Source organism: Colossoma macropomum, unplaced genomic scaffold (genome assembly GCF_904425465.1).
Source record: "Colossoma macropomum unplaced genomic scaffold, Colossoma_macropomum, whole genome shotgun sequence".
NCBI classification, from domain to species: Eukaryota; Metazoa; Chordata; class Actinopteri; order Characiformes; family Serrasalmidae; genus Colossoma; species Colossoma macropomum.
In genome coordinates this window covers 295,135-319,829 of record NW_023494817.1, presented here as the reverse complement: position 1 = coordinate 319,829, position 24,695 = coordinate 295,135, and the positions used below count along the sequence as shown (strand labels likewise).

The following is a 24,695-nucleotide window of genomic DNA, read 5'->3' as shown; positions in this document are numbered from 1 at the left end:
GTATCACTGTGACATTTTGTGAAATATAAGGTAACATTTGGAAATAAAAACAATGTAATAAATTGCAATCTGATACTAATAAAGGTTTCTGTAATCTTGTTGAAGAAGAACCAGCTTCTGTATGAGCTTATATAATACTGATTAATGAAGACATATCACTGCTCAGGGAACAAAACCTTGTATGTCCAAAAAAGTAGCTTTACAGGAGAAGGAAGAAACATTTCTGACTTTCAGTGTAAGTTGATGTTAACAAATTTCAAATCTATTCGTCTGTTCACTGTGAAATTTTGGCACAGTATAAATGGCAGCAAGCATTTTCAGATTCTACAAGAAAATAAAATAAGCAGAAATGGAGATACAAAGTTTTTCTCCGACAGAGATGATGTACTCTAACAGACAGACGGGTGTTTAGTTTAAACGCCAGGATTGGTTGGGATCGTTTTGGCAACCACGTCGTAGATCACGTTGTGGTCAGCAGGTGCTGGCTGCCTCTCCTGGGTCTTTGCGGTGTGTCTGAGACTAGCATACTGCAGATCAGCCGCCTACAACAGCAGAAACAGGCAGCAGGAATCAGACGACAGGAAACAGAGTCTGTCAGACTCCACCATAGAAACACGTGTTGCTTTATAGCAGGGTGGGGAGCTGAGGGCAGGAGTCCAGCACAGTTTGGTGATCTCCCTGCTCTAGAACACCAACTAAACCTGTTGCTGATCAGTTGAATCAGGTGTGCTTGAGCAGGAAAGTCACCAAACTGTGCAGGAATGCGGCCCTCCAGGACTGGAGATCCCCTGATTTAGAGGCAATTACCCTTAGTTTGTAAAGACAACAGTAGGTCATCACACTACTTTCTACAGAGCCCTGCTGGTGACATCCTGTATATATTAAAATGATGCGTGGCCATGACTTACTAAGCTGTGGGAATGAGATAATTAAATTGTAGCCATGACTTGGTAAGGCATGGGGACCAAATTCTAATGCATGGCCATGACTTAATAAGGCACGGCAAAGAAATAAGTAAGTCTTGACCTCAGCTTAATAAGGCATGATCTTGATCTTGGGGCCTTGTTTCACCAGCAGGGCTCCATAATTCAGACAAAAGCAGCAACCAATGTAAATTAAGCTAATTAAATCAATAAGGTAAAGCTTCAGTTGAGCTTGAATGAGCTTTCATTTGAAACTGACACTCCATGTAAGTTCCTTTTCAAGCAGTTTAAGACCTGAATTTGTGTCTTGTGTTAATATGGGACTGATGGTAGTTGGTCACAGGTTAGTATTAGTGGTAATGCTCTATTTTGATAGCCCACTGTAAATGCTTCATAGATACTTATCTTGGATTTAACCTACATTTTACCAACTATCTACTAAATGAACCTTCATTTTCCATAAAATGAAACCGTGACCTAACGCCAATATCGACTTCCACCCAAAACCTAAGCCTAACCCTCAGCCTGATCCTAAGCCCAACCCTTAGCCTGAACCTAAGCCTAAACCTTCGCCCGGTCCTAAGCCTAACCCTTAACCTAATCCTAAACCTAACCCTCAGCCTGGTCCTACACCTAACCTTTAGAATGATCCTGAGCCCAACCCTGGTCCTAAGCCTAGCCCTCAGCCTAAACCGAAAACTTTACCCTCAAACTGGTGCTAAACTTAACCCTCAGCCTGGTCCCAAGCCTAACCTTCAGCCTGGTCCTAAACCTAACCCTGGTACTAATCCTAACCCAAACACTGTTGAGAATCAACTTTCAACAGTTTGTTAATAAATTCAAAATGTATAGATAATCTATTGAGGGTCCAGTGAGACAGAACTAGCTAATGAACAGTTAGAACAGTTAGAACTTTCAGTTATTATTAGCACCATTTCTATAAACTGTCCCATTAAGACAATGACATTGCATGGTTAAAATAATACTGTAAGTGTACTGACATCACACTACCTTCAGGTTGGAGTTCTGTTTCACACAGTTCATACAGAACGATGATGGACGACCTAAAGGAAAGAGGAATTACATTTTATCTTCAATTCACTTCAAATAAGTTCAATTCAGTTCAGCACTTCTGTCAATATATCACCACTTTGGGAAGAAAACTTTGAATCAGACAGAGCAAAAGAAAAAATGATATAGAATAAAATCTTATTACATTTTAATTTACATTGTAAGTTAAGGATGTTTTTTACTTCTCGTTTAAAGAGTCATACTTTTATTGGACAGGTTTGTTCCGACAGTAACGACATAGAAAAATAATGGAACACTATAACAAGTCATTTATGGGTAAAGCATGTGTTAAAACAGTAAAAAGTCAATTTGAAGTGGAAAAGTGTCCTGTAGTCCAATAAATTCAAATTTGAAATTCTTTTTGGGAATCATGGACACCAGGCTAAAGAGGAGAGGGACGAAAAGCCAGCATCCTTGATAGTGTGGGGGTACATTAGTGCACATCTGTGAAGGGATCATTAATACTGAATGATATATACAGGTTTTGGAGCAACATATGCTGCCATCCAGATGACGTCTTTTTCAGGGAAGGTCTTCATTATTTCAGCAAGACAATGTAAAACCACATTCTGCATGTATTACAGCAGCATTGCACCATATTAAAAGAGTCCTGAACTGCCTACAGTCCAGACCTGTCACCACTGATAACATTTGGCGCATTATAAAATGAAAATACGACAAAGGAGACCCTGAACTGATGAACTGACAAGAACAGGAAAATATTTCACTTTCTAAACTACAGCAGTGTCTCCTCAGTTCCCAAACACTTACAGAGTGTTGATAAAGAAGAGGTGATGAAACACAGTGGTAAACAGGCCCCCGTCCCAACTTTTTTGGAACGCATTGTTGGCATCAAATTTAAAATGGGCAAATATTTTTCAAAAAACAATAAAATTTCTCAGTTTCAACATTTGATATGTTGTCTTTGTAGTATTTTTGTACAATATAGAATTTGCACATCACAGTGCTTTATTTACATTTTGCACAGCGTCCCAACTTTTTCGAAAAAAAGGTTGTAGTTTATCATTCATGTCAGCCAGTCACCAAGAGACAGGATCACATTTTATGCAAAATTATGTTTTTGTGCATCCTAATTTTATTTAATTTAATAATATCTTAATGTTTTTTTTTTTTATGTATTTATTTTAATTAAATGTTGTAATTAAAAAAGGCACCCTTTTTCAGTCTGGTTAGTTTTAAGATTAGGGTTAGGATTAGGGTCAGGGGTTAGGATTAGGGTAAAGATTAGGGTTTAGGAGTCTCCTTTGTCAGTATTCATGGCACATTTCTCCTGAAATCCTCACACAGTACATTACATTCACAGATATCTGCATTACTATACTGTCAAAAACGTTTCCACTGTAGAAGTATCAACAACTGTACTGTATCTGCTAAAATTAAATGTAAATATTTGATGGAGTTAAAATGCTGCTAGAAACTTCAGTGTAAATGCTTTGAGGCTCCTGCACCAAACCAAGAAAACCACAGTGGGCAGAGATGGCATCAAGATTTCTTTATCGGTGTGCACCAGGTGGGCTGACCTCAAAGCAGCTTATTTTACAAAAAATTAGAAAAGCTTATTTTACAACACTGCCATAAAACTGAGGCAGCAATTTTTCAAAATGTTGTATTAAAAAAAGTCTATGAAAAACAGTTATGTGCACACTACAGCTCTTTTTTTCTGAATTAAACAACTAAATCTATTTATCTATTTTGGGTTTAATTAGAGTTTTGACAGCTACAGTCATATCCAAAAGTTTGAGCACAACTGTGATTACATGCTTTGTAAAAGTTAACCCATCCTGTACAGAGAACACACTTAAATTCGACTTTTAAATTCGATTTTAGTCCCGTTTTCTATTTATTCACTTTTTTGCTGAGAACATATTGGAAAAATAAAACACAAAATATAAAACGCAGAAGCTGCCCTTTAAGCTTCATGCCACAGCAGATCAACAACACGCTTCCACTCTCAGCGGTCCGGCTGAACCTCTGACCTCATTCTCTGAACCCTCACCAAGACCTCATTCATCTGAACCCTCACCGAGTCTGTATAAAAGCCCGCTGACGCAAAGCAGGAGCGCCAGAGCGAGGATGCAGGCAGAGGTGATGAGCAGCTTCCAGCAGAGTCCAGTTCCTTTCTCGGTTCTCTCTGCACCTGAAACACAAACCACACTGAGGAGTGACCACAGGGCAGGCCGGAGTCATGCTGTAGACTCGAGTGCTGCGCATCCTGTGGCTGGAAACTGCTGAAGAGTTTAACAACCACAGCTTTTCAGTGAAATCAGTAAAACAGGCACAACACAGGGTTTAACAAGGAAACTGGGGTCCTGCAGGGCGAGCAACTTTCGCTATGAGTGCTGACATGTTCCACCACAACAGTTACCAATAAACAGAAACTGCCGGTGGTCTTCAGACCGGGGTCTGCCTGTTTGAGTGACAGATATTCTTTTCTAAGCTGTGTCTTTAAACGTGATGCTTTCTAACAGCTTCTTATAACTAACAGCCTTAGTTACATACAGTACTACATGAGGGATTTTCATAAATGTTATAATTTAAAAAGTTGTAATCTCATAAATTCCACAGATTCCACTGGAATTTCTACATTTAATAATGTTTAAGATGTAAACATTAAAAATAATGTTTAAGATGCAATTCAGAGTGGTTTGGTGTGAAACGCTTAATTCTAGAGAAACTTTCTTTTCTTTGTCCCTGTAACACCCTGCGTGTATCCCTCCACCATGAACAGATTTAAAAATACATTTTAGACCAAAATCCTCTCAAAACTATCATGTCTCAGTCATCAGGCATTGCATTCATAACTATTTCATGTAGTAACTTTCTGTGAGGGAGCTTTTAGAGGTGGACGTCTGGTTCCTATCACCACCACTGTGAACAGTTCTGACTCTAGAACAGAGAATATAACACCAGACCACTCTGAACGACTCTGTTTACATCTTAACCATTAAATTATGCAATTTCATCAAAAAAGGTGAAAATCTACATTACATGCAGGTTCTCTAAGCTTTAAAAAGGTTCTTCCCTCTTGCACAACTCATTTTTCCTTCTACACTACCTCACTTGATGGTTCTTCAAGGGTTCTTTAGTAAAGAAAATGGTTCTATATATTGAACCATGAACACACTTTGCACAACTAAAGTGTTCTTTGCTGGTGAAATGGCTCTTCAGATTGATGGAGAATGTGCTGTATAGTGTTATATAGAACCCCATACAGCATATTCTCCATCAATCTGAAGAACCATTTCACCATGCGAAGATGTAAAGGGTTTTAAGGGTAATTCCGCTGTAGCTGCATGGAACATACGCTCGTCACAGGATCACTGAGTCACTTCCTTATCAAACACCTGACAGGAAAAATCCTTCACTCATTACCAATAACATAAAGCATCAATAGCCTCTACTGCACGTTACAGATATACAGTTGTACGCAAAAGTTTGGGCACCCCTGCTCAAATTCTATGTTTTATTGATTTTCCAAGTGAACATATTTTCCTTGCACTATAATGGAGCATAGAAAAGAAAACATCTTTCCTATGCTCTATCCTAGAACCGTTCTCTAACAGCATCACACCCATCAGAGTAGGTTTAAGTCAGTGGCTTTAAATAATCTATGTTGCTTATCCTTCACGGTCACAGCAACACAGCATAATCAACGATAAATCATTGAGCAAAATAAATATAAATAGAGATAAAAAAGAAAACATTAAAAAAAGATCAAGATAAGAAAAATGACTAAAATGACATACAAATTAGTAAAAATGCAAGTAAAACCAAGGTATAGAAATATTAAATATGACAATAACAATACAACAAAACATGAAAAACATGCCCAAATAACATGCCTATCAAAATCTAAAGTAGACCAAGCTAAGGAGCGCGTGTTGAGCTGTTCTAGTTCTAGTTTATATTCCAGCTGCTACGAACCATTATGTTGCTGTGATTAACCATTTCATTGTCTTTTTGGTCATTTTAAGTAGCTAATTTGGCTAATCACCTAGCTTGCTCGTTAGCTTAGTTTATTGGCTGATGTGAAACAATATACTACACTGTTCTGTGGACATATACTCACAAAAAAGTCAACAATTAGACAGAGTCTTGAGCAGAAAGCTATTTTTCTCTGTCGAGTGTAAAAATATGACCAAATTGCTCATCCCAAAAATGATGTTAGCTTCCTATCTAGCTTATTTCACCTTTTTGCAGTGTAATAATTCTAGCAATCGCAATCGACAAACCAACATACCATTTTAGTTTACATTCTGGTGCGCTTATTGGTGATGTAATAGTGTTATATTGGTGACATTTACACAGGTGCTGAGCGCTGAGCGCTAAAGGTACTTCCAAATTCACTCTGTATGACATTTTTCCTGCTCTAACATTCATGACTGAGTTCATGAGGCATTATTAAGTCCTTCATGAGCTGAGTCTAGTTGTTGAGGCAGAAACTGTAAATGTGATTCAGCTCTAGATGACTGGAAGTTTCTTACCTGGAAAAGTCAAGCGGATGGCCTTCCCAAAGTGTCTGTATTGCCTACTGAGTCGTCCTCCACAGTAATAGAGCCCAGCGTCTGACTCTCCAACAGCCACAATGACCAGGTTCAAAGAGTCGTTTACACTCTCTGCAGACAGCTGAAAGTGGCTGGAATTTGCGTTGTAGTTCACAACACTATCTTTTTGAAGATTCCCTCTCACCACTGAGATGATCAGCTTCAGCTCATCGTTGCTCTGCTGATACCAGACCATGTCGGTGCTGAAGGGCACGTTACATGGCAGAGTGACGTTTTCTCCTGGACGAACAGTTACATCAATGGTAGATGAAGAGCCCCAGCACGGTTTGGAGAAGCCTGTTCAAGAGCATCAGATGATTGCATTTTAGATGTTTAGCTGCTTTTCATGCTTTAAATCAGGGGTGTCAGACTCAACCACTAAAGGGGCCTTCTCAACAAATCCGTGGACCGTTTTTAATGAATGCTGTGCTGTAACCTGAACTGGCCCTTTTTTATTCAAAATACGCAAAAAAGTCAGCAGTAAATTATTGGCACTTGTAGTAGAGCTTGAAATATTACATGAATATTTGAAATATTCAAAATGTAAATGTTCCCAGGAGCTCAGCCTTTTACACCTACCTATCTGATCGAACTAGACACCTGGCGTCCTTTCTTTGCTGCAGGGTCATTAAGCTTTCATTGGGCTCTGAGCTGCTGAGCTGAGGTTTGGTGTTTATACTGGCTGAACTGCAGCTTATAAGCCACTAGTGTGTTTGGTGATATAACTGGTGTTGGTAGAATTGTGTAGAACTGTGTAGAATTGTTCTCGGGGTAGGAGAGTTGGAGCATAGAAAATCAACATACTTTAGCAGGCCGGATAGGATTGGGCCTTGTGTCACTTGTGTCACTTCTAGACTCTGTCAGCGTCTGTGCCAGCAGACTGGACCTGATTTTCTGGATAAGCCATCTTGTGGCAATGTGGGAAGCTCATTTTACATCTCACCTGTGGCCTGTCTGGTCACATCATGGACTTCCCTCTTAAAAAATCTTGATTTAATATGGGCCATAATGCCAAATTTTAGGTTCTGAATTACATTTTAAATATTGAATTTAACTCTTTACAGAATAACTGAAAATGCTTAAATCAACTGATTTCCTGTTCACAAATTCCCGCAGCAGGTTCGTTTATTTAAGGGTGTACTTTTTTAAGGTGGGACATGAAATATTTCACTGCTGAAATCTTAAATATTAGTTTTCAAAAGGACTGCAAAATTTTGAAAGATGATTTGTATCAAATGTATGAATTGTTCATTTCTGAATGCAACATTTGAAGCTACACCAAAAACGGCTTCACAAATAAAAATCTGTTTTTTAGGCCTTTTTGACTGTATATTTTCTCAAAAGCGAGTAATGCTATTTCCTAAATTTTTTTCTGAATAAAAACATTTATATCTGATTAACATATAAAATACACATGTGCTCTGACTCCTTCATGCTTTAATATTTCTTTAAACATGATGTGTTTGAGTAAGAAACAATAAAACCGAACAGTAAAACTATTATTGGAAATCCCTGAATTCCCAAATGAATCTTAAAGCTCCAGAAAATCTGTATTCATTTTTGATTTTTTGGATTTCTTCTTGTTGGTCCAGCAGCAGAACCTGAGCGTCTAGGTGGAATTAGGTTGAATTGGTATTTCTCATTTTTCCAGCACACTGTCTGTTGAGATGGCAGGAAACGTGGCTATGATCCATTCTCCAAACATAAGCCTACATTATTGATGTGTTGGTAATTTTTTATGACTTCATTATCAGGAAAATTTATTTTGATGGCCAGAAGACTGGGAGACCATTGGTTGCCTCTGTAAGAGATTCTGTATATAATAGATCCCTCAACAATAAGAAAGAGAAAATCTATGATCTCTCGAATGATAACGACTCTCGGGATAGTCATAGAATGATTTAGAATCTGAGTTATTAAATAAATGAATGAAAATAAATAAAAGAAACAATTAAACCATGAAGGACACAGCAATTTTCCGTAATGTGTAAGTTAATGAAACAGAACTGTCTTTATTCAGGAAAAAGCTAGAAGAAAATAGGCTAAGGCTCTTTAAAGAAAGTGGTTTATAGAGTTTGATTTTATAAAATTGATTTTTAGTTGAAGCCTTTTTGAACTCATTGTGTAGCTTCAAATGGGTTTGAAAGTATTGTAGGAATTCTGTGTTCCCGCCATTTTGCAGAAATAATTTTGAAAATAAAAACTGTCTGAAAGATTTGATTTCAAAGATGAAAAGAATTTACTCGCCCACAATTTAAAAATTCCAAATGGGAAATAAACCACTGTCAGAATTTATTAGCACAGAGAGAAAAAGCTAGTTTGACTATTTCTGCTCAGCGCAGTCATCCTGAGCAGTTCTAATCAATAATTTAGAACTTGAAACTGCACATTTTAAAAAATGAAATACTAAATAACTGAGGGCAAGCCAATAAGCCATAAATCACCGATATGTTTAAAAAAGATTAAAAGAAAAAAAAATCGACAAAAAATAACTGAATGAATGTTTTAGTAAAAAAAAAGGTTAATTTTTTTTGCTAATCAATAATGCAAATTTAAAAGTTGGGATCAGCACATGATAAATAATAATAAATAATATGAAACGATGAGCGGAGTAAGAGGGTTTGTGTTTTTTTTCTGGAATGCAGTCAAGCCACTGCTTGTCCAGGTGTGTAAGGTGAAGGAAGCCTATTAGAAGTCTATCCCACAGAGAAAGAATACCTGTAGATCTAGCAGGAGTCGACTGCAGCTCACACCTGTTAAAAGGATTCAGTGTTTCAACTGTCAGTAACCTGAACCTCCAGCAGTCAGTTAACAGAACAATATCCTGTGCTAACTTACTGCTTGAGCTCCAAACGTTAAGGCAATCAGGTAACTGACTTAAGGTAAAACACTGAATCACCTTTAGCACTATGGATCAGGGAAATTAACTGGGTAAATCAATCAACAAAGCAAACGAGCAATCACTTGAACGGCTTGATCAATTAATCAATTGATCAGTCAGCCCATCAATCAATGGGTTGTCTCACTACATCAATCAAATATGCAAAAAAAATGCTTGAAAATCTAAGTAGCTGTGTGTGCTCCTCTACACAGACTCCACCTGTCAATCAGAAATCAATGATCATACTCACTGAGTAAGAGCAGCAGAGGGCAAATACACCAGCTCATCTCTCTCTCTCTGTTCTCTCTCTGTGTCTCTCTCTCTCTCTCTCTCTGGGCTGAGGGTTCAGTCTGTGAGTGAGTGGAGGTTTTAATGATCCTCTCTGTTCTCTCTCTGTATATATCTTTCTCTCTTTCTCTCCCCTCCCTCTCTCTCTCTCTCTCTCTCTCTCTCTCTCTCTCTCTCTCCTCTGTGAGTAGTCAGGGCTGTCTGTCTGTGGTTTGACCGCTGACTGAGTTTCTGATTACTGCGTAGAGGCAGCTTCAGTGCGATGCTCTGAGTTTCGTTTCGTTTTTGAGGAAAGAGGAGTGCGCGCGCGAGCTCGCTCTGTATATAAGAGAGATGCAGACACTCATGACTCCTTCACTCACGCCTCAGTGCTCACAGCGCGAGCTCGCTCACAGCTCTCCCCTAACCCCCCCAGACCACTGACCATGGAGACCAGGAGCACCAGCAGCTGGTAAGAACTGACTTTACACGAGATATTAAGATATTAATCATTTATATGATAATCATTTATTAAACGGACAGCTACGTTCCAGCTTTACACACACACACACACACACACACACACACACATACATACATATATATATGTGTGTGTGTGTGTGTCTGTGTGTGTGTGTGTGTGTGTGTGTGTGTGTGTGTGTGTGTTTTGCATGAGTCTATATCAGAGCTAATATACACTTACATGTCTCGTAATATTTTATCTAGAACAGAGATGAGCAATGTCAGCTCAAATGCATGCAAATAAGTCTATTTACATTTTAAAATCCACCTGTTGGATTGTAGCGTTTATTTATTTATTATTTTTACTTAAACTTGAGTTGCTTTGCGGTAGATCTGCGCCCATAAACACTGCATTCTGTGCGCGCTTCAATTATAAGCGGACAGTTAGTTGACGTAAAGCAGCTGTTCCAGTAATACACCTTTCGGCCGCTAGGCGGAGCGTTATAAGTTTCGTTTCTGCAAAGGTGCAACAGAGCAGCGATTGTTTTGGTTGTTTTTTCCCGAGAAACCCCTCCGGAGCTAGGATTGGTTAATAGGTCATATTCGACCAACCAACGCTGGCACAAGGGGCGGGGCTTGATTCTGGCGGCCAATCCCCGCACACAAGGCGGGTTTTTCCTCGAACACGGGTGGAAAATGAAACCGGGTGAGAAACAAAGCGTTTATCAGGAACCTGAAACTGAGCAGTGCAGCTGAATCTCCCTGCGGCTGCTCCACAGTGAGAGATCGTTAGAGCCCCTGAGCTGCACAGCTGCCTTCGCCAGCTTTAAAGGGGCTCTGAATCTCTCCCAGTAGCTCTGTTTTAGTTCTCTCAGTGTTTCCACTCCTGCTGTACCTTCTGCCCTGAACATTTCAGAGCTTCTTCTGTTCTAGCACTCCCTCCTGATTAACCTCTCAGCTTAATGTGGGTGTGACAGAGCAAGACAACACTAAAGCATGCAGCACACTGAGAATAATAAATCCTTTTCCATTAAATCTAGGAACACATGCATTAAACCACTCAGTAATGTGCTAACCCATCTCAGGAACAGTCTCATTTTTACAGGGTTTATTGCTGACAGTGGCTTAAATTTGGTCCACATTTCAGCAAATACACTGTCAGAAATAAAGGTTCTGTTCAGGTACATTTCTCGTTCATCAAGGTACAAACAGTGTAAATGTTCCCTCAAAGCTCCAACAGTGGTTTTAAGGTCTGATTGTGAACCTTTAATAAGTTTTTCCAGGTGAAAAGTTCGTATTTGTACCTTTTCATAACCGAATGTTTTAAACAGAACAGTAAAATAAAAGCCTGGAGACGAGACGGGGTGTGTGGAGTCAGTACAGCTTAGAACATATCATTCAGTGGATTATGGTTCAGTTATGTTCCCTGACTAAAGGTACTGAGATGGAGCCTTGAGGTACCACCCCAGTGACAAGAGGGGGACTGACCCAGTGACAGTTTAGGACCTTTATTTCTGAGAGAACATGTTATGAAATGTTGTCGATTATCATCCATGCCCCAAATAGAGGGCGCATATCGGCTTGCTGGCTTGATACAGTCGGCACTCCACCGACTGCGTGCCACTGTTGGTCCATCCTTGGACCACCCAGATTGCTGTCCTGCATACAAACCCTAACTAATTCTTAATCTCCTCAAACAGATTTTCAATCCACACAGACTTTTATTTTGGAAAATAACATTAATATTACAAACAACAGAGAAAAAAAAATGACGAGGCCTGATATAAAATGATGTTGACAATGTTGCTGATGCTGTGCTGGATTAAAATGATTTACTTTACATTAATTTACAAAGTATAACGAAAGAAAGGAAGAAAAAATAAGTAAACTGGACTGTGAGTGAAAATGAGTGAGGAAAAGTTGCAATTTGTCTGACTCTCTGCTGAACCACCAGTGGGCCGCTTGGGGAAACGCTGAGTGAAAAGCCGGTGGGCCGTCAGCTTTGCCGTCAATGGGCGATCGTGTTCCCCTATCCTCTTGCTACTGTATCTAGGTGCCAATGAGGTGGGGACATTAAACATTCTTAAATGAATCGTTTACTTTCAATCTATAACTTAAGAAAAAAGGGTTGAACATAAAAAGTAAAAAGGGTCGACTAATACGACCAAAATAAAAAAAAAAAACTTTTCTTCCCCTGATCTTCAGAAAATGTAAATAACGTAAATTCCTGTTGAACATGTGATTTGTGGAATTTTCCAGCTATTTCATAGCTGTGAATGTGTTCAGGTAACAGCACTGAGTGAATGTTTAGGGACTAAATGGACATTTTTCATAACCTGTAATGGACGACTCATGTAACAGGCTGTTTCAAGTGTGAGATGTTAAATAGATTCACACATTAATGCAAGAATAATATGATTTTTGAAATATTTAATGGTTATATTTCAAGGTAAGGAGTAGTAATAGTGAGCTGGAACAGGTAAAAATAACATTTTCTAAGTACTGATTGGTTTTATGTGTTTTGAAAGGTTTATCACATGCATATAGGCTGTTGTGAAGAACACTTTACCTGTGTTTAAAATGTCGTTTATTAGTTTCAGTATGAGTTGGGACACAAATGTGGACCCAGCTAATAAACAAGTATGCTGTCAATTGGGAGACATCCATAACGTTCAAACGTCACAAGGTTAAAATTCGTTGTTCATTAGAACATGAGACCATAAAATGTGAAGAATTTCCACAGCAGAAGAGAAACTGAAATCAGGTAGTGGAGATCACTGTAGTAGAACTGGGAAGTCAATGAATGTGAAACAAGCAGTTAGATGAAGTGCAGAGTGAATAGGTGCTTTACGAACACGAACTAAGAAAAGAGAACAGATGTGATATGAAAGCTCATTATATAAACTCTTTTGTTGATCTTATTTTAAATTATGAAGATATAAAACAATGAAAAGCTGAAGGTAGATTATTGTGATTTGCACAAAGTGATTTATAAACAGATCAATAGGCTAATCATGTTTATGGATTCTGTAGGTCAGTAGGAACATCCGACCGAAATAAAGTAAGTAAAGATAAAGATAAAGAGAGTAAATCATGCAGTACAGACATAAAATCTGAACATATTCAACATTAGGGGCCCTAATTTTGTGCGTGCATGGTTTAGCAGTATAATACTAATTTATTTGGGTGCAAGCACATTTTTTCCCCATTTGGGCCCCAGTTGCTATTTTGTTGGCCAAAAAATAGCTGTTATTATTATTATTATTATTATATAATATAATATAATTACACACACACACATTTTTAAGCCACTTATCTTTCTGGGTCGCTGGGGGAGCTGGAGCCTATCCCAGAAGTCATTGGGCGAAAGGCAGGATACACCCTGGACAGGTTGCCAGTCCATCACATGGCTATGTATAACCTAAAACCAATATTAATTCATTGATTGATTAATCAACTAATTAATTTATTTACTCATTTATCTGTTTGTGTTTAAGCAATTAATTGTTCATTGTGCTATATTTGCCATTTCCCATCCTCATCTGTGCTGGGTTAGCCCTGTGCTGCCTGTCACAAAAACATTATAAATATTTGTCAGCGCCACAATTTTGCATCTTTTTTGTGTTTGTGATCGTCATGAAAATCAAACCGTAATTAAGTTAATAACTAGGGCAGATCACTAATGCAGTGAAAGAATGTCCAAATCATGATTACACGGGATTACACATCTTACCTAGGAGTGGCAGCTCAAGAAGAGAGTGCAACATACCTGGTACAGATTACTGACTACCTGATTAATATGGACTCTGTAAACCTAATCCACATGATTACTGTATTAAAGTAATGCAATCTGATTACCTACTGTTATTTTTTACATGTCATTTACATGTCATTTTAATTATTAATTTATAATTTAATAAAGATGGATTAAAAACATTTCTTAGCATGATGACTTGATGACACCTGATGATGAAACCTGCACTCTTTTATGAAACAAAATCTTGTGGGTGGCCTGTAATTGTCTGCAGAAACTGTGCACACCTGACACTGACTCTTATTTTTGGGGGGGTTTTGTAATGTCATTAGAGCGTGATAAAAACATAACAAGTAGCAGAACGGCTTCAAATGTCAAAGATATCCCTCGCACCTCACACCTCATTGGTGAAAGGAGTTTGGAGGGTTTCGCTCATTCATCTCATTCAGGGACTGAAACTTTAAGTACTTTCACATGGATCTCCGTACCTCAGTTTCTGGAAAAAAAAAAACAGCACCACATGTGATGAAGCAAAGGACAATCGCTGTGTCAGTAAAATATCTTTGAGACGGGGCGTGTGCAGCATAGCGCGAAAGCCGTTTCACTGGCGTGCAGACTGCAGGTCACATAGCAACGCAGTCTCGCCTGGCTAGTAGCATTTGTAGTAAAACGAACATTTGGAGAGGAATGGACTTATTCGCATTTATAAGCAGCGCAGTTAGATTCCTGAAATGTTAAATCTGCAACAAGAGTCAAATACTAAAAAGTTGTGAAGATGAACTCGCTTCTCTTTTTAATTTTCACGTTCCACCTTAAATCGTGCCCCATTTACATTTGGCGCCTCAGGCAGAATTTAAAGTGGAACAGGAAAATTAGAACAAGAAGCTGGCGAAAAAGAAGCCACTTCAGCCTCGTAAAACAGCTTAACGTTGAGAGACATTTTACAATAAGCTGCGGAAAAGTTTCCTGGGAGATGGGAGGAAAGCGGCTATAACTGAGCTAAAGCTTAAAGCAGAGCGAAGTAAATCGGCGTTTTCGTTTATATTTTTTGATAGACATCATCACACACTGACACATACTGGACATCAAATGTTGTGGCTCCCAAGCTGGTTTGATTCATGTTAAAGGACAAAATGGCTCTTCTTATCATTTGTGTTGTGACTTCTGATCTAACCTGGCTTTAATGCAGAGGGAGCCGGTCGGATTTCTCTCTCATCCAGCTGTGTTTTTGTTATGTGCCCCACAGACTGTCCGGGCGCTGCACTTACCCACTTCCAAGTTCAGCCTTTTGCGTTCCGTCAGCATTACGTTAGAAATTAAATATTTAGAAAATCGATTTTTGACATTTATGAATCGATTCAGAATCGTTCACGTCCGCATCGCGATGCACCTAAGAATCGAGTTTTTCCCGCCCCCCTGCTATTTATGTTGCTTGCAAAAGTTTGCAGTCAACTAACAGAATGATATAATGTTGCATGTTTGCCATCTGAAAAAGTTGTGTTTTATGTGCAGAAGTCTTAACGTAATCTTGGTCTTTCTCAGGACGTGTCTGTACCCCATCATGTGGCTTTGGCTTATCTCCTATGTTGGTGAGTCAACCTGTTCTGTATGTAGTCTGTACATTTACAGTTGTCCTAACTTGCTTGTAGTAAATATAAGGCCCACAGACTGAGTTCCTTTTAGCAGTGGTTCTCATTCCAGTTCTCAGGGACCCCAAACAATCCAGAAATCTAGACACCCTGGGAGTCCTTGAGGTCCAGTTTGAGAACCACTGCTCTGTGGAACTCTTGTAGAACATCTTAGTCCACCCAGCTCAGCATAGGAACTGAGGTTTGTTAGACTCTATTCTTCCCTTTTTGGATCCTTTTGGTAATAAAGCTCCAAAGTAAGAGGAGGGAGCAGCAGTAAAGCAGTCCAGGAGCTGAACCAACACAACAGAATGAAATTAAACCCAAATTCAAATCTTTTACAATTTCAGTTAGGTAAACTGGATGGAGCAAATGTAGCTAGTTACTGTCAATCACAGCTTGCTATGTAAATGTCTGATGTTGATTGTTAACTGTTCTCCTTCCTCCTACAGGCTCGTCTCCACTCTCCTCAGTTGTTCACACATGGTCAGGAGTTGGGCTCCAGGCTGTCCTGCCCTGTACGTGGAAGTCACATGTGGAAGCTTCATCCCAGTTACCGTACATCCAGTGGGAAACCGTGACCGACACCGTGTTTGAACGGATTGGAGAGCGGAGCTTTCAGGGAGAGGCCTTTAGGAATCGGGTGGATGTCCCTAAGGAGATGCTGGAAGAAGGAAACTGCTCCCTGTTTTTCACAGACGTCCAGTTCGGTGACGCAGGGATCTACGAGAGCTATCTGGTAGTTGGTCAGTCAAAGATCAAGGAAAGGATTTTCCTCCAGAGCGTCCAGCTTTTGGTATTTGGTGAGAACTTGTTGTGTCTTATTTTAGGTGCATGTCAATCATATACAAAAGTTTGGGCCCCCAGCAGTGGTCACCAATCCTCTTCCTGAAGATCTACCCTCCTAAAGTTTTCACCTCCAACCCACATCTGAACCACCTCCTCCAGCTAATTAAGGATCTCTGAAACCAATAATTAGATGGTTCAGGTGGGGCTGATAGGGGTTGGAGCTACAGTCTGCTGGAAGGTACACCTCCAGGAGCAGAGAACATGCTTCTGTTTGTTTTATGCTTTTCCAGTACAGTAACATCAGCAGGTAAACTGAAACTGTTCACTACAATTTGCAGAAAAATGTCACGTTTATGCAAATTTTGTGTGGAGGATGTGTTAACTTATTTTTGCTTAGAAAAAGTTGGTTCTTCAAGGGTGCTTTAGTAAAAAAAAATGGCTCTATATAGAACCATGAACACTCAAAGAACACTTTGCATAATGAAATGTCTCTTTTTATGGTGAAATCATTCTTCAGATTGATGAGGAATGTGCTGTAGATGTTTCAATACAGTACCAAAAAGGTTCTTCTACTGTTATGATGTCAAGCTTGTAACAATAGAAGAACCGTTCCGGGTGCTACAGAGAACACTTTTCAAGAAAATATGCCAAATAGAACCATATACAGTACATTCTCCATCAATCTGAAGAATGATTTCACCATGCAAAGAACCACTTAAGCATGCAAAGGGTTCTTTGAATGTTCATGGTTCTATATAGAGCCATTGTCTTTACTAAAGAACTCTTGAAGAACCAGGTTTTTTAAGTGTGTAGGGCACCCAAACGTTTGGTGGTCTGCTGTTGATGCTTTGCAGATGCTCACCATGCCTTTAGCTTAAATTCACCTAATTATTTATGACATTCTCCATATCTTTCCTTAACTTTTAACCAAAAACTTACTTCACCCTCACGCCTAACTTCAGTGGAAGCCCTAAATCTAATCTTGTTCTTAACCCTAGCCTTGGACCTAAAACCTAACTGTAAAGCTATTGATCAATTGAGTTTGTTATCATTCTGAGCAGTTGTAGATAATCTATAGGGGGACATCAGCATAAATTGTGACCCCCCTTGGCCTGACTGGTACTTATTAATTTGACGGGTACTACTAAATTTGAGACCTGACCCAACCAGGCCCAACTTGTATTGTTAAATTAAGAAAAGTTGGGTCAGCTTAAAAATTCAAGGCAACCTAAAATTTTATGTTGAATTTGAAGTATGTTGGCTTGACCTGACCTTTCTTTTACTATATGTCTAGTGTAATATAATGGATGTTAAAACCTCTTCGGTGGGCCCAAACTTTCCATCTTCACTCATATCTAAATACCTTTCATTAGGGGTGCGGGAAAAAAATCGATTCTTAGACGCATCGCGATGCGGACGTGGGCGATTCTGAATCGATTCATAAATGTCAAAAATCGATTTTCTAAGTATTTAATTTATAACGTAATGTTGACGGAACGCAAAAGGCGGAACTGGAAGTGGGTAAGTGCAGCTCCACCAGAAAACTTTTCCTCAAAACTAGAGCAGTTTTTTGTACAATGTCTCAACATTCGACTGTCTTACCAGGCTGAAGTTGCTTCTCATTCTCAAATGTAAATGCGGCACCATTTAAGGTGGAACGAGAAAATTCGGAAGAGAAGCGACTTCATCTTTGCGACTTTTTAGTGTTTGACAGTCTCTCGTTGCAGATTTAACTTGCCAGGAAACCGACTGCGCTACTTATAAATGTGAATAACGCATCGTTGCTTGGTCGAGAAACAGGGCTTTCGCGCAATGTTGCACACGCCCCGTCTCGAAGATATTTTACTGACACAGCGATTCCCCAACTCTCTACAACGAGACCAAAATCAAAGTTATAAAGTCACTAAAACCGGGTAGGATGGCTGTAACACGCTGCGTGGTCATCCATTACCACTAGATCTTATTTCTCCGTAACAGCGCATTTTATTGCAGATGAGTGGCAGCAGCGTCTCCAAACAAGAGCAGTGAATTAGAGCCTTCCAGTTCACTTCCATTTGATTTATTAATAAGAGATATTGGAAGTAAATTCATTATAGATCATTACAAATACTTTGCTTTAACATTACCAAGTCCTCACTCAGTGAGAAAATAGAAATGCTGTATAGAAAAAAAAGGTGCATCGAGATGCATCGATAATTGTTTTATAATCGCATCGCAGCCCTCTGAATCGTAAGTGAATCGAATCGTGAGGTGCCTAGAGATTCCCACCCCTACCTTTCATATTAGTTGCATAACAGTTACGGGACAATTAATATCAAGATTAAGAGCTCCTTGAACTCAAACTGCTAGGTAAACTGCTGAGGTAATTTTATCTGGCTTTGCCTCTCTGTCTCTCTGCACAGACCATAAGCTTAGGTGTTCAGTGGAGAGTGGAAAAGACCTGTTCTTGGAAACGTACACGAGCCATGCTGAGACGCTGGTGTTCGAGAGCAGCGAGGGCCCTGGGTGGATCGAGCTGTGGCAGCGAAGTAAAGAGAGAAACAAGAACGGTACATCCCGAGTGGAGCAGGTCGAGGGGAAGCTGGTGGTCAGGAGGGTCAGGGCCAGTGACAGCGGGATCTACAAGGTGCTCGACGCTGATGGGCTGGCACTGAGCACAGTGAGGGTCTCAGTCACAGGTAAAGCCATAGAGGTCAAGAATATTTTACAGCAAGAATTACCAGAAGGTGGTAGATTTCAATTTGAACCAAAAAATAGATTTTTTTTTAGTATGTTAGAAAGAAGAACTTCTGATCTACATTTAATCAAGATTTTGAAACACTTTGTAAAATTTAATTTAACTGTTTCTTTGTCTTTATTTCCCTCATAGATCCTGCTCCGACCAAAGCAACAGTTGTGTTTGAAAAGCAGAGTGCTTTCAGTAAGTAATAGTTTAAAAGTAGATGATTGATATGGGACAAAATCTACAGAACATCTTCAAAATAGTTTTTCTACTATTCGTACACAAAGTTATATTATCTATAATTATTCATACACAAAAACAATGTTGCTGTTTACCATTTCAAAATATGGTCAAAAACGTACTGTCGCTCTCACACAATCGCCTTTAATCTCGCAATCTCCTTGTATTTATCATGTTCCAGAATGATTTCTAAAGAAAACTTGCTACATTTATCTCTATTACAAGTTAAGTTTTTTTTTTTCTTCTGCTGTGAAGTTACCAGTTTGGAGATTTGAGGTTTTGTTCCGAGTGTGAGAGTATGCAGTTTTTACTGTCTGGCTTTAGGGCAACAAAAGGTCATCATTTAGGGACATCTGTCTAGGCCTGTAGTTACTTTCCTTTACAGAGCCACAGCCCAGATTAGTGATTTCACAGATCTACCACTGGATTAAAATCAAGATCTTTAATTCAAGATCTGAATGATGAAATCTAGAGCTGGAGAACTCCGCAGTTCTGAGGCTCTTTATGAGGCTCCTTGTTAATCAGTGCAGGAAAATGTTAAGATCTGTAAGCTATCTTACCGTGTTTCTTAACTTAGCTGCTGATGGCCAGCTCGTAAAATCAGTCGGATTAAATAGGATTGTGCAGCGCTCACATTTGTGATTAAAAAATTCTGTGTGAAGATAAATATTAATGCATTTTGTGCACGTCATTTCATCTTACGTTGCTCTGGCTAGCTCCAGCGTTAGCTTTAGCATTAGCTCATCTGAAGGTGCAGCATCCATCACTAAAACCGCCTCATTATTAGACATGAAAACCTGCTGTGTTGACATCCAGTTGCTAAAAGATTTTCTGGGTTTGATTAATGTAGATTAATGTGTTTACATGCACTTTAGTAATCAGATAATAGGAAACTCTAGGTCTACATAAGTCAGACAGTAATCAGATTTCTGCTTTACAATCAGCCAATAAACTCCAACATCAAACTTCATGCCGTGGCTTTTTTTTCTAAACATCGCATCGCTTTACCTGAAAATATGAGCATACATCATCTAGAAGATGAAAAAACATTAAATCCTTCATTTTGTCAAGCATGTATTTGATTTCAGTGTCGCTCCAAAAGTGTTTTCTGCCGTTGCTGCTGGCTTATTTCCGGTACCGCCATCTGTTTTTGCACATGCTCAGACTGAGAAATCTGAAAGAAATCAGAGTAAGAGTTTACAGCACTAAGAAATCTGATTACTGAGCTAAAATACAGCCTCTTTATCAGATTTCTTAATCAGATTTCTAGATCGGAATATGGTGTTTACATGGCCATTTGAATAATCTGATAACTGCAGGAATCTGATTATGATCAGATTACTGAGTGCATGTAAACACACTCACTGGAGGCAGGACTCTCAGAATTTTACAAACGATCATTGTGGGAAGCATTTAACCAGAATGTGTTATAAACCTTATAATCTCTCTCTCTCTCTCTCTCTCTCCCACTCTCTCTCTCTCTCTCCCACTCTCTCTCTCTGTTCTCTCTCCCTCTCTCTCTCTCTCTCTCTCCCACTCTCTCTCTCTCTCTCTCTCTCTCTCTCTCTCTCTCCCACTCTCTCTCTCTGTTCTCTCTCTCTCCCACTCTCTCTCTCTCTCTCTCTCTGTAGGCAGTGTCAGGGTGAACAGTCCATCTCTCTGTGTCTCTGCTGTCCTGCTGCTCTCCGCTCTCATACTGAATCTCCTCTGAGACAGAGCTACAGTCTGAGTTGACTGCTAACGCAGCTCTGCCTGGCCGTGTCACGGTGGGTGGTGCTGATCGACTGCTGATGAAAATCAGAACGAGTGGGTGAGGCAGTGGCTCAGTGGGACGGGGCTCCACGCCCTGAACCTCAGGGTTAGTGGTGCCAATACCAACCAAGCTACTAGGGGCATTGAGTAGTAGAGACTCGCCGAGTCTAATGTCCCTGACCTTCCTCTGACCACTGCCTTTGTGCTCTTGAGCAAAGCACGTAACCCTTGTTAGCTCCAGGGGTCCCTATATGGACCCCGTCTAATTAAGCATGTGGCTGACTAGCATATTAGCTTTCGTTTGGTTTCTGTGGGTTTTATTTTGTGAAAAGCTCTAATTATAGCATTTCATTTAACAATATACCTGCTAGACCTGCACAGATGGTCAGTTACTGATGTTTGGGTGGTGGACGACTCTCAACCTAGCAATGATAATGACTGAAAACTCCAGCAACACCGCTGTGCCTAATACACACAAGCACCATCTCAACGTTTGCATTCTTTAACAATAAAGTAATTTTAGTAAGTTGAAGTCAGCACTAGGGATGTGCAGGGGTGCCTGGCTTGTTTCAATACTGAAATCATCAGGCTGCATCTCGAAAAAACCTGAGAAAATATACAGGCTAACAATTCAGAGAAATGCTATTTTTTGTTTTAACAAAACTGTAAAGTGTGCTCATATTTTATAAAATACTACACTTGGCTGCTATAAAACATTAGGAATCTTTGTTAAAGATGTGACTGAGAAGGCAGAGCTAGCGCAGCTGTGCTGCTAACTGCTGTAACTACTAGCTGACGTTAGCTCGGTCCAGAAACAATGAACACATTTCTCTGACAAACTGGCATGCTTACACATCGTCCACTGAGGAGAAAAGACCTGGTATATAAGAAAACAAGTCCTCATCAGCATCCAGTGTTGTCCTGGTTAGCTGTACTGTTAGCATTAGCTCATCTGAAGAGGCAGCCTCTGTTATTCATCCAGCATGACAGCCTACTGATTTCCCTCAAATCTCTTTCATGTTTTGACTGTGGTGTGATTCAGATTTACCCTAAATTGACTCCCAGCTTGACTCAGACTTACGACTAAAGCCTGAGAAAATATACAAACAAAACCAAGCCTTGAATAAAACTTTTCATTTTCCACTTTACGTGTGTAACTTATACTCTCGGTTTTGCTAGTCATGCAGAGTCATTACTGCAATACTATTCTTCTCCGTCTGCAGTGATGAGTTTGACACGACTTCAAATAATGAGACTTTTATGACAGAAAAACCTTCAGTCTGATGGACAGAATGAAGCGCTACATGCAGGAAATGTGGTGTTTTAAGCAAAGAGGCAAAACAACTTGAACCTGTTGGCTAGTTTGGTATGCCAGCTAGCACAATAGCTTATTTAACTGATGTCAGCTAATCTAGATGAAGTTTTATTAAGGGACAGATCACATTCATTTACTAAATTTTACATTCAGTTTTACATTCATTTAAAATTTATATTCAATTTACTAAACATCGGCCTTCATAGCAAGAGGACAGTGGACCACTGTTGGCTCACTGATGACAAAGCTGGTGGTCCACTTGCGTTTTGCTCAGCGTTTTCTGGGCAGCCCACCGGTGTTTAAGCAGAGTAATAGACAAAATCCCACTTATAATCGCTCCTTTTCTACTCATAGTCCAATTTACTTTACCAGCTTTCTTTAGTTATACATTGTAAATTAGTTTAGTAAATCATTTTAATCAGTAAAATAATTTTAACAGTGTCAGCAACAACATTTTCTATAAAATCATTCACATTATGTCTAATCATTATCTTTTTTCTCTTAGTTGTTTGTAGTATTTTATCTAAAATAAAAGTCTCTGTGCATTTAAAATCTGTTTGAGGAGATGAAAACTAGTTAGAGCTTGTATGCAGGACAGCAATCTGGGTGGTCCGAGGGTGGACCAGCAGTCCAGATCGGGGTGCCAACTTTATCAAGCCAGTGGACCGATATATGCTCGCTGTCTGGAAGCTTGATCCGTTACTGTGCTAGCTAGCCAGCATACTTGCTGTACAAACTACAGCCTAACCGTTTCAGGTTGTTTTCCTTTACACACTGCATTTCCTGCATGTAGCACTTCAGTTCTGCTCCTTCAGACTTTTTCTGGAATGAAAAGCTCATTATTTGAAGCTGACAGGTGTTTTAGTAAAGGTTTACTGTTGTACAAAGCAAAACCCTGCTGAAAAAAACAGCGCAGACCAGCATGAATTTCATACTAGTCTAAGTTGGCTTGTGCTGGTCGTTTGCTGGTTTAGCTGGTTAACCAGTATGGTCCTGCTGTGGTTGACCAGCATACCAACATCCAAAACACAACACATGCGGTTTTGCTGGTGACTAGCCACCCTGATCTGTGCTGGCTTTCCTAGCCGGGGTGGCTGCAGCCGATAACAAGATTAAACTACAATTCTCTGTTAAAGGGACTCAGTTAAGTCTGTATTTAGGTATTTAGTCTGTATTTAGTGTCTAATAAAAACTTTGAGAAGAACTGTGGACAACATGCTGCACTCAGAGTGAAATAGCATAGAAATTACTTAACCACAATATTATATTTGTTACAAGAGGAACTATATTCAGTTGATACCATCTTATTGGACGTGTAACTTACTAACGTATCATAGTTACACTTTCACACGATACCAGGCTATCTACCACATCAGGGTCACTGCAGTGCTGAGAATGGTCCACCACCCAAACATAACCAGGTCAACAGCGTTCCTCGCTATGAAATTTGTGCAATATAGATTCACAATTATGTAATTATATCCAGTTATCTCTTTAGAAGTTATGATATTTCTGATTAAAAATTTTAAGAAAATTCTTTATGGCGTTTATTTAATTCTGTTCACGTCCTCTTATTAATTATTATTATAAGATTGTTATGTTAATTGATTTCCTTGTGTTTTATATTATTTAAAAAATATGCTAATAAATAATGTCCAATTACGTATTTGTCTTCAATCAATCAATACATGGCTCCATTAAAAAAGAAGAAGATGAAGAAACAGGAATCTGTAATCTGAAGATCAGTTTCACCTGCACACCCACAGGTGGCGCCATGAGCTAAAGTACACTACACGATGAGATGGAAGAGCTAAACAGTTTTTTCGAGTGGTGCTGTAGAGCCGTGCTCACCAGCCAGGCTTCTGCTTCTGGAGATCTGATCCAACTGATTACCACTGTCAGAAGTCCTTGAATAGCCTAATTAACCTAATTTCACATGTTCCACTCTGCAGAACAGATGAATAGCATTAATAAGCACATGACTTTAGGAGTAACTGATTTGTCTGACTGCACATCTCTTATACACAAAGTGAAACTGAAAGTAAAATAGGGAATTACTGTGCAAAAAATGCATAAACACAGAATAAAAACAAGAGTCAAAAGATAAATAAAATTATTTATTTATTTTTACAACATGTGTTTAAAATGTATTATTATAAAAGATAAATAAAAGAATAATAAGAGTTTAGAGTTTTTAAATTAAGCAAAAATGTAAAAAAAAAAATATATATATATATATATATATATATATATATATATATATATATATATATACATACATATATCGCTGCTGTCAGAACAAAACCTTGTGTCTCCATTTTTGCTA

The 24,695-nt window shown here is 39.1% G+C and overlaps 2 protein-coding genes across 2 annotated transcripts; one reads left to right on the top strand and one right to left on the bottom strand.

The window, feature by feature from the left end:
- LOC118800147 lies at window positions 1-9,857 on the bottom strand. Its single transcript, XM_036560310.1, has 5 exons — window positions 9,691-9,857; window positions 6,500-6,856; window positions 4,039-4,152; window positions 1,935-1,987; window positions 1-542 (listed from the first exon to the last, which is right to left on the bottom strand). Exons 1-5 carry the CDS (start codon window positions 9,725-9,727, stop codon window positions 414-416), a joined length of 690 nt encoding a protein of 229 aa, XP_036416203.1. The 5' UTR covers window positions 9,728-9,857; the 3' UTR covers window positions 1-413.
- A 104-nt stretch (window positions 9,858-9,961) lies between these two features.
- On the top strand, window positions 9,962-24,031 carry LOC118800137. The gene is made up of 6 exons (XM_036560294.1): window positions 9,962-10,179; window positions 15,466-15,512; window positions 16,004-16,354; window positions 18,743-19,018; window positions 19,210-19,260; window positions 20,934-24,031. The coding sequence occupies exons 1-6, from the start codon at window positions 10,154-10,156 to the stop codon at window positions 21,011-21,013; spliced, it is 831 nt and encodes a 276-aa protein (XP_036416187.1). The 5' UTR covers window positions 9,962-10,153; the 3' UTR covers window positions 21,014-24,031.
- Window positions 24,032-24,695: the final 664 nt, after the last annotated feature.

What these genes read in the sequence shown, in the direction of transcription:
- LOC118800137 (XM_036560294.1), top strand. Translation starts at nt 10,154, where the DNA reads ATGGAGACCAGGAGCACCAGCAGCTG. An exon ending in ACCAGGAGCACCAGCAGCTG is followed by an intron (nt 10,180 to 15,465) that starts GTAAGAACTGAC and finishes GGTCTTTCTCAG; the next exon opens with GACGTGTCTGTACCCCATCA. An exon ending in TTGGCTTATCTCCTATGTTG is followed by an intron (nt 15,513 to 16,003) that starts GTGAGTCAACCT and finishes TTCCTCCTACAG; the next exon opens with GCTCGTCTCCACTCTCCTCA.
- LOC118800147 (XM_036560310.1), bottom strand. Translation starts at nt 9,727, where the DNA reads ATGAGCTGGTGTATTTGCCCTCTGCTGCTCTTACTCA. An exon ending in CCCTCTGCTGCTCTTACTCA is followed by an intron (nt 6,857 to 9,690) that starts GTGAGTATGATC and finishes GCTCTTGAACAG; the next exon opens with GCTTCTCCAAACCGTGCTGG. An exon ending in CATCCGCTTGACTTTTCCAG is followed by an intron (nt 4,153 to 6,499) that starts GTAAGAAACTTC and finishes TTTGTGTTTCAG; the next exon opens with GTGCAGAGAGAACCGAGAAA.